This window comes from Eucyclogobius newberryi, unplaced genomic scaffold (assembly GCF_026437365.1).
Source record: "Eucyclogobius newberryi isolate DKJ021-1_F unplaced genomic scaffold, fEucNew1.0.hap1 SCAF_6, whole genome shotgun sequence".
Taxonomy (NCBI): domain Eukaryota; kingdom Metazoa; phylum Chordata; class Actinopteri; order Gobiiformes; family Gobiidae; genus Eucyclogobius; species Eucyclogobius newberryi.
This window is the reverse complement of record NW_027316278.1, coordinates 31685525-31695318: the sequence shown is the minus strand read 5'-3', so window position 1 is coordinate 31695318 and position 9794 is coordinate 31685525. Positions and strand designations below refer to the sequence as shown.

Genomic DNA, 9794 nt, shown 5'->3' with positions numbered 1-9794 from the left:
TTATTCTTCAGAACTAAGCTCTCTTTTCTTCACCGTTCTGGCGTTCAAGAATCTGACGGCATCGATTAATGACTGTGGACAGTAGAGGGCAGCATTGTGTCTTGTAGCGCGCAGCCTGCCGGAAATAACTAGAAGAAGAAGCAACACTCATGGAGGCAACAACCGTGGATCTATTATATTATCGGGCAACAACCATGGATGTATTATATTAGCAACAACGCACTAACAACATGGATCTGTTAAAATAACCGTGCTTAGCCTGTACATGAAGAAGAAGAAGTGTTTCGATCTGCATCCGCTTCCGGACTCCGAAACTGCGCCAACACGCTCGTTTCAATACTGCCATCACGAGTAAAAAGTCTCAAAACGGATGATTCCTCTTCTGTGACATCCTCAAAGACCCCGTTTGTCCAGACATTGATCACTGTGGTCAGGAGGGACCAGTGGACTTACAGACATCACTCCAGACTGAGCGGTGAGCTGTTTGTTTCAGGTAGTTAGCCGCTGGCTAATACTAGTTTACATATTACGATGTGGCTATGCTAATAAACGTTAGCCTACTTGCAGACAACTGTTACCTAGCAACCATACTGATACATCAGAATGTTTTTCAATGTGTTTTACACCATCAGACAGGTCATCGTAACCAGAGTGTAATACTTTTGGAATTATTCTAATTATCCCAAAAACAAGGGAGATATTCAGGTTTCAGGAGTGTCAAAATAAGGCAAAAGTTTACCCACATTTCTGCCAAAAAGCTGTGACCTCTGACCTCTGCTGGCCAGTGGTCAGTGCTGCTGCTGTTTAAGGGAGCGGTCACCTGTGTGCATACGACCACCACGGAGCCAGTCAGTGTTACTGGATTCACGCATCTGACCACATCATATTATTTTCTGATATGTCAAAAAGTTATTGAAGGAGTTTCATTAAATGTTCATATTCCAAGTTATAAATGTATTAATTAAGGAGGTGCCAGAGTCAAATATCTGACTAAAACATATTTTACAACCTGTATAATTTCATACAGTTAGACAATATAAGCATATTTCTGACCCGACGGCCGACGTGGACCTCCCGGGAGCAGACGCCTCGACTAGACAAGCAATATTGGAACCGGTTAAAACATACTTATTCTTAATACATTTTCATGAGGTTTGTTGTATTAGATCACACATTTTCTAAAGTTTTTCTTTCCTTAAATGAAGTTAATGTGACAAATGATCTTATCTGTATATTTTCAGCATTTCTGTAAAGAACATTTTCAATACTTTCTCCTCCTTTCATATTGCTGTGAATCATCATGGGAAGGTCACGTGGGCGTGACTTTGGTGGTGACTTACAGTTGTAGCACAATTTCCATCGACGTTGTTGGTTTGTCGTGAGAGGAGCATTTTCTGTAAAAGTTGTCAAAGGCAGTTCAGCGGACACAGACGGGGCAGCACTACTGCAGGACTGAATTTGCAGTGCACCTCTAGTGGATTCTGACATAACTAATACTAAAAACAAGAGCCAAAATATATGTACATGACACAATATTTCTGATTTGACAAACAGTAATAATAATAATACCATGTAACAATGATCACATTGTATTTACTGTGAAATATCTAAAAGGTAAATTCAAAAATGTTTAATCTGACCATTTTTTATTTGGGATTAGACTCATTCATTTCTTGTATACAACAAAAATCTGCATTTTAGCAGTATTCATTTTTGCTGCCCCCATCTGTATTAAATATGATTGGCCGGTAGAATGTTGTGATGTCATCTGAAACCCAGTATTTTAGAACTCAGCACTACGTCCTATAATTTTAAATTCCTTTTTTATTTTTCTAAATCTTAACAGGAGTAAAATAATAGTATAAATATTTACCACAGATTCTATCCACCAAACCAAGTCATAATTAGAGGAACAGGAGAACCTTCATTTAGACTTTAAGTGTTAAGATAAGATAAGATAAGATAAGATATTCCTTTATTGTCCCACATGGGGAAATTTCATTGGTGCAACGCAGGTAGATACAGAGGTAGATCCAGAAGAACAGATCACTTATAGGAAGTCTGAAAAACACAGCGACTCGCCGCTGTAGATGAGGATCAAAGTCCAAAACATCTTTTGTCTTTAGGTATCAACCTTTTCCTTTTTCAGTTTTATGATCTGTTTTTCATGACTAACAGTTGAGAGGCAACAGCATGTGACGTCGTCAACATGTGACAACAAATAAGTCACATGACTGAAACGCATGGATATGAATGTCTATGATCATATGCACATAACAAAAATGCAATTTCATAACTACAAAATGCAAATCATGGTCATTGCATGATTCCTGCATAAAATCTGGAAAATAATACATGATGTGAGTGAATTTGTATCACAAAATGAACTGTGTTAACCTTTTTTGGGACAGGAACGAGCCAAAACTTTAGAGGGAGTGAACCTTCAGACTCTGTTCTTTGGTCAAAGCTGTTCAAAGACTTTCTGCTGTCACTTCTGCATTTAACCTGCTCCTTCTGCAGTATCTGTAAGTATGACACACTTAAATCCAACAACAAACCAAACAATTAAACCATCTATTAGTCTTTTGGTCTACTTTTTGGACATTTTAGCCTTCCTAAAATATGAGCTTTTATGGAAAACAACAGTCCAGTTCAGCCCTGAATTCTGAGACCAAATGTTCTGCTGGTGCCCTGAAATAAACTCAAATTAGGCTGAAGACATTAGCTGTCTAATTCAAAGTTGGCATTGTGGAGATTGAAACAATCAGAATATTAGAATTAGAATAGAATTTAATCAAAACTACAGAGGTCACATTAACAGTAGCTCTCCACACTGCACTGTCTCACCTGGAGCAACCGGGTAGATATGTGCTCTTTGAGGATTATATATATATATATATATATATATATATATATATATATATATATATATATATATTATTACAGTCACTCTTATAAAATGCATTTTTATATTTTTACTTTTCAAATTCAAACCAACATAGAATATGACACAGAGACCCAAAAAGTAATGGCCGCCAAAAATATGCTTCAAAGGGATCCATTTATTGTGTCCATGGCAGGTGTTTTGAGACTCACATAGTTCTGAAGTCAAGTGTGATGCCAATGCTGACCCAGATCTCTTTGTCTATTTCTACTCATGATATAATGGCAGCGGCAGTAGCAGTGGCTGAGTGCTTGCCTTCTGTTTCGATGGTTAGTGGTTTCAGATCCACTGGTTGGCGGTGAAATACTGCCGTTGTTTCCTTGGGTAAGACACTTAACCCGACTAGCCCCCAGTGTCTGTGTTAATGTGTTCCTTGATTTAAGGCTCTTTTACTGCCTTGACGTGTGACCATTTTATCATTTACTATATAGCCTTAAAAGTACACCCAAACTATATATTTTGTTTAAGTGTGCAGACAGATCAATTTATTAGAGCCTTGTATTTGTCAATAATTCATGCAAAAAGGGATGATATTTTTAGCTGTATCAAAATATAAATAAAGACAAATGCTTTTTAAGGTTGAGCTTCTCTGGTCATATTCACAGCAGCTATGTTGGATACGCAAATAAGGCCAAAGTTGTTTTATTACTTGGTTTACGGATCCGCCGCACTTAGATGATTGATTTCTACAATATAAATAAAATAAATTTTATCATTTTTTTTAAAATAAAGTACATTTATTTTGGAAAGCATTGTTGTGACGGAGCGGTGCCGTCCAGTGCGCCATCCAGTGCGCAGACGTGAAGACCAGTGTAGAAATTATATTTATAATTCGCCCGCCTTTTCAATATATTTAATTTAAAAATCCATAAACCAAGTAATAAAATAACTGCGGCCTAAGGAATTCACAGTTTTAAACGGCCACTTCAAACTCTTATACTTAACTTAATATCTCCTTTCCCTGCATTCATAGCAGATCTACAACGTCATTCAGGAGAATGGGATTCACCTGTGACCAGTGTGGAAAGACATGGCTCTTTCCTTCTGCACTCAAAGAACACTACACAACCCACACAGGAGAAAGACCATATGAGTGTGACCTGTGTGGAAGCAGTTTTTCTTCTGCAAGTTGTCTCAAAAGACACACCAGAATCCACTCTGGAGAAAGGCCATTCAACTGTGATGTTTGTGAGAAGACATTTTCACACTCAAGCAGCTTAACATTACACATGAGAATCCACACTGGAGAAAAACCTTACTGCTGTGATGTTTGTGAGAAGAAATTTTCAGGCTCAAGCAGCCTAACATCACACATGAGAATCCACACTGGAGAAAAACCTTACAGCTGTAATGTTTGTGAGAAGGCATTTTCATGCTTAAGCCACTTAGTATCACACAAACGAGTCCACACTGGGGAGAAACCTTACAGCTGTGATGTTTGTGAGAAGGCATTTTCACACTCAAGCCGCTTAGTATCACACAAGAGAGTCCACACTGGGGAGAAACCTTACAGCTGTAATGTTTGTGAGAAGGCATTTTCAGGCTCAAGCAGCTTGGTAAAACACATGAGAGTCCACACTGGAGAGAAACCTTACAGCTGTGATGTTTGTGAGAAGACATTTTCAAGCTCATGCAACTTAGTATCACACATGAAACTCCACACTGGGGAGAAACCTTATAACTGTGATGTTTGTAAGAAGGCATTTTCATACTCAAGCAGCTTAGTAAAACACATGAGAGTCCACACTGGAGAGAAACCTTATAGCTGTGATGTTTGTGAGAAGGCATTTTCATGCTTAAGCCACTTAGTATCACACATGACAGTCCACACTGGGGAGAAACCTTACAGCTGTGATGTTTGTGAGAAGGCATTTTCATGCTTAAGCCACTTAACATCACACATGAGAGTCCACACTGGAGAGAAACCTTACAGCTGTGATGTTTGTGAGAAGGCATTTTCACACTCAAGCAGCTTAGTATCACACATGAGAGTCCACACTGGAGAGAAACCTTACAGCTGTGATGTTTGTGAGAAGGCATTTTCATGCTTAAGCCACTTAGTATCACACATGAGAGTCCACACTGAGAAAGCTTCTAGATTTGGGTCAAATAATATTAGACATAATCAAAGCTGCAGTTATGAATAGTGTGAGAGAACTTTCAGAAAACCTACTTATCTAAAGGTCCATCATCTTGAACAGACTAAAGCAGACTGAGGTTGGATCATTTGAACCCCAAAGCCAGACTCAGAAAGCTGGAGATCAGGAGTCCAGACTGAGAAGTTAAGACCATTGTAGATTCAGAACATACAATAGTCTGTTTTACTATATTTAGATTTTTTTAGTCAGTTAAAAAAATAATTATTGTGTAGGGGACCCATATGTCCCAAAAATACATTTTGAACGACAGTACTTTTTCACAGTTCAAGACACACAATATTGGATGGAACTGGAATGTTCCCCATCCCCCCATGGACCAGCAACACTGTCTTCACCAGAGCTCTTTCCTCCTTATGACTGTTTTTCACATCTAAACTGACCTAATACTGACTGTGTGATCTAAACTTGTAACTAAATCATGTTTTAGTTTAGTTTGCCATGAGAACTGTGTTTGAAATGTGTTCTTGTCATACTTAATGTACGTCCTCATTACCTGCTAATGATGTGTCTTCATGGACGATGTTGCAGTATTTTGTTATGGTTACATGTCATTTTGCTGGTTTAAGTTAAATTTATCCAAATTGAAAATAAGTTTGACTTAGAGTTAAAGTCACTCCCACTCTAGGCTACACATCCGAGGTCAGATAAAAGACCAGCCGAGCCTCTGCTTTTTATCTCTTCCCTGAGGCTCTTGATTTGACCCTATGCCAGGACTCACAGGGTTGTGGACCCGCCATGGCTGGAGCGGACATCTTCATTATAGAATCCACATGTCAACGGACCTCGGACTCCTCAAACTCTTCGAACGCTAAACCTGCACAAGGATCAGTGCCACAGACGGCTCTGAGGACCCAAAGAGCTCTGAGGACCCAAAGAGCTCTGAGGACCCAAAGAGCTCTGAGAGTGAGAGTGGCTGATACTCTCAGAGTGGCATTAAAGTCAGGTTCCCTTAGATTATTCTTCTAGAATTAATCAAAACTCAATTCTTAATCTAAATTAAGAATTAACTTAACTAAATTGAGCCCAGGCACAGCCTGTGTAACCAAATGTGTAATTAATTGCTTTTATATCTTTATTTATTAAACCACTCAAAATCATCCTGGTTTTATAGACTCTTTCTATCGATCTTTCAATGAATCAATGAATCGTGTACTCCCTTTGCTGAACAAGCTTCAGATTGTGCCCCTTTTAAATATGAATATGAACTACCTAAAATCCTACACATATTGTCCACAACGTAATGGCTAGTCCCAGAGAATATACATTACATCTTGGTATAAATGTGTGAGGAGGAAACGATAAGAATACCCTTAAATCTGGTGTTTTAGTCCTAGGTTAAAGATAAGATAAGATAATCCTTTATTGTCCACACATGGGGAAATTTCGTTGTTACAACACAGTAGATACAGGAGGAAAGGACGGATTATAGGAAGTTTAATAGAAGAACTCTTATATACAAAACAAAAAACTCTTATTAACAAAACTCCTCTCATATCTTAATGGGGAATGGAGGAGAAGAAAATAAAAAAATAAAAAGATTAAGATAATAATAAAATAAAGTAAAGTGAAAAATAGCTAGCATAAGACTAAATAATACTAATAGTAAGTAAGTAAACAAAATAAAACACTCTTTACTTTACATCAGTTGTATGCACATGAATATGGCCTTAATTGCTTGTGAGTACGACAGTAATTGCACATGAATATGACGGTATTGCATATGGTTAATTGAGTATTGCACATGAATATGACGGTATTGCACATGGTTAAATCAGTATTGCACGTGTTCAGGACTTGCAGTGTTTGTTATACAGTCTGACAGCAGCAGGAAGGAAAGACCTGCGAAACCTCTCTTTCACACAGTGAGGGTGGATCAGTCTCTCACTGAAGCTGTTCTCCAGAGTGGACAGAGTGTCCTGCAGGGGGCGACACTCATGATCCAGCATAGATGTGAATCTAGCCAGGACCCTTCTGTCCCCCACCTCCTGCACCGAGTCCAGAGCACAGCCCAGGACGGAGCTGGACTTCTTGATGACTTTGTCCAGCCTCTTCCTCTCCCTCTCTGTGATGCTGCTGCTCCAGCAGGCCACACCTACAGGAGCTGATGCCACCACAGAGTCGTAGAAGGTCTTCAGGAGTGGCCCTGTCACTCCAAAAGACCTGAGTCTCCTCAGGAGGTAGAGCCGACTCTGGCTCTTCCTGTACAGTGCGTCTGTGTTATGAGTCCAGTCCAGTTTGTGGTTCAGATGAACACCCAGGTACTTGTATGAGTCCACTCTCTCAATGTCCCGTCCCTGGATGTTCACTGGTGAGGGGGCAGTGGGGTGGCGTCTGCGGAAGTCCACCACCATCTCCTTGGTCTTCCCCGCGTTGATGAGGAGGTGGTTCCGCTGACACCAGTCCACAAAGGTTGAATGGACGATTTCTTTGGCCCAAATGTGAGTCTCATTTCCTCGTGGCGTGGACTGCCGATTAGTCCTGCCATGTATCAATCATAAAACGCACCTACTGTTCACCTGCAACCGCGGGCGGCTCGTCCCCACGAGAGCAGCACGTTTCCGTGTGTCTAAGCGCATTGATCTATCATAATATCAGTGGTGGGCCGTCAGGGCAAGCAAGTGTAACCCAGGTGATTTTCTGCTCCTGGACCGTTTCTGCCTCCGTTTTGCCTGCCTGGTCCCTTTGCTTCATTTTTGCCTGCCTGGTCCGTCTCTGCCGAACTATCGCGAGACTTCGCTCACGTATCGCGAGATTTGCGGCGCTAAGCTCTTTAAAACATGGCCGCGCGCAGTTGTTCGGGAGGAGTGTGGGCCTCGAGGTTGTTAAGCGGCTGCAGATGCCTCTGCCTGTGATCTTGTGTTTTGTTTGACTGACATACTTAAAGTGGACCTGGCCAGGTTCCAGAACTGGATGGCGAGCTAAAGAAACCAGAACGAACCGAGAGAGTGCAAACATCTGCCGGTGCGGTAGGAGGCGCTGCAGCCGCTCCCCACACATACATTATATCCTACACAATATCCCCTGCTAGTGGATAAACTGATTCGTACTCTGAAACCCTTGGAAGTTACCCGTGGATTCTATTTTTGTGGACTGAGCTATGCACCACTGCACTTGGAACTTTGTTAACGCGTTGAACTGATTAAGTTCAGAAATATGGACCATTATTCTAATTGTGCACAACTGTAAATATTGTATATATTTGTCAATCACTGTAAATAACACCACTCAGCGCTACAAGCATTTTGTCAGTTGTCTCATTGAATACACCTCATTTTCCTCCGAGCCGAACCTTAAACTTCTGGTACTAGTCCAACTCCAATTTTAATGCACTGCAGCATTATATATGCTACACAAGACCTTCTCTGCTAGCCTAAACATAATCAGAATATGATTAAAAAATATATATATTTTACCACAAATTTTTATTACATTATTCCCCAAAGTAAGAGTTATACTCTTCATTTCCTGGCTTTCCTCTTGGTTGCACTGCTTCTGCCCCAGGTTCAGATTTGGAGGGCTAGTCTTATGTTAGAGCTTTTATCCAATCATATTCAACCATCATGTGTTGCCAGGGATCTAATATCTGCCGAGGCCTTCAGACCTCAACAGAGCTGGTGCTTGTAGCTTAAAGTGAATGGAAATGAAAATGATGTGTCAACCAATCAGCTTCAGAGTTGGCTCTTGTACGTCTGCTGCTGTTGCTTCACGTGCCTGTCTTTTGATTGGATCACCAATATTAAGAAGCTGGTCCTATGGGCGGGGCTCTACGAAACCTCAGAAACTCTGAATGAGGAAACTGAATTAGACAGACACATTAATCCGTGTACTACTAAGCTGTTTTTTCAACCCACAACGGGCGGAAGGAGGACAATATATCGATTTGGTCGAGGATACAATAATAATGCCTTTCTCAAGACTAACTTTTCAAGAAAAGTTAGACGTTGTAAGGAGAGGTTGTCCAACGCCGACGCTGTTACAGGCGGGTTTGTTCCCCACTTTCAAAGTTTGGACATGGCGCGTTGAAAACGAGGTGAAAACTCGTTGACAACGAGCGTTGACAACGAGCGGAGAACGGCGTGGAGAACGCGCGGGTATTTGCTGGAAAATGCACGGATACCCGCGTGAAGAAAGCACGGAGCGGACACTGGCGTTAACACGCGGAGCGGACACTGGCGTTAAGAACACGGAGCGGACACCGGCGTTAAGAACGCACGGAGCGGACACCGACGTTAAGAACGCACGGAGCGGTAAGAACGCACGGAGCGGACACCGGCGTTGAGAACGCACGGAGCAGTAAGAACGCACGGAGCGGACACCGGCGTTGAGAACGCACGGAGCAGTAAGAACGCACGGAGCGGACACCCGCGTTAAGAACGATGTGGAGAACGATGTGGAGAACAATGTGGAGAACGAGCGGACAACGTGTGGAGAGCGGAGAACACACGGACATCGGCACGGAGAAGGTGAGGCAACGCCTGTTTAAACTGCATTTCTGTCTAAATGTATAGTGTCTAGAGCCATGGCATCATAATGATGGTAATATGATGGTAATAAGAGGTGGATTCATTCGGGTGGGACTGTGTATGACCTCACTGAAGGCCCAAGCCCCAGACCCACGGCTAGTTCCCTCAGTGTACGGGACAAAATGAAGACGGAGAAAGACAGTTCGAGCTGTCTCATAAGAGACGGAA

The 9794-nt window shown here is 41.5% G+C and overlaps 1 protein-coding gene across 1 annotated transcript in view; it reads left to right on the top strand.

The window, feature by feature from the left end:
* LOC140346734 (uncharacterized) overlaps positions 1 to 6120 on the top strand; it is a 29987-nt gene extending 23867 nt beyond the window's left edge. The window contains exons 4-5 of the mRNA XM_072432918.1: positions 2442 to 2525; positions 3942 to 6120. Of these exons, the coding sequence (XP_072289019.1) occupies positions 2442 to 2525; positions 3942 to 5091 (1234 nt within the window). The 3' untranslated portion in view covers positions 5092 to 6120. The remainder of the gene's footprint in view (positions 1 to 2441; positions 2526 to 3941) is intronic.
* The last annotated feature ends 3674 nt before the right edge of the window (positions 6121 to 9794 follow it).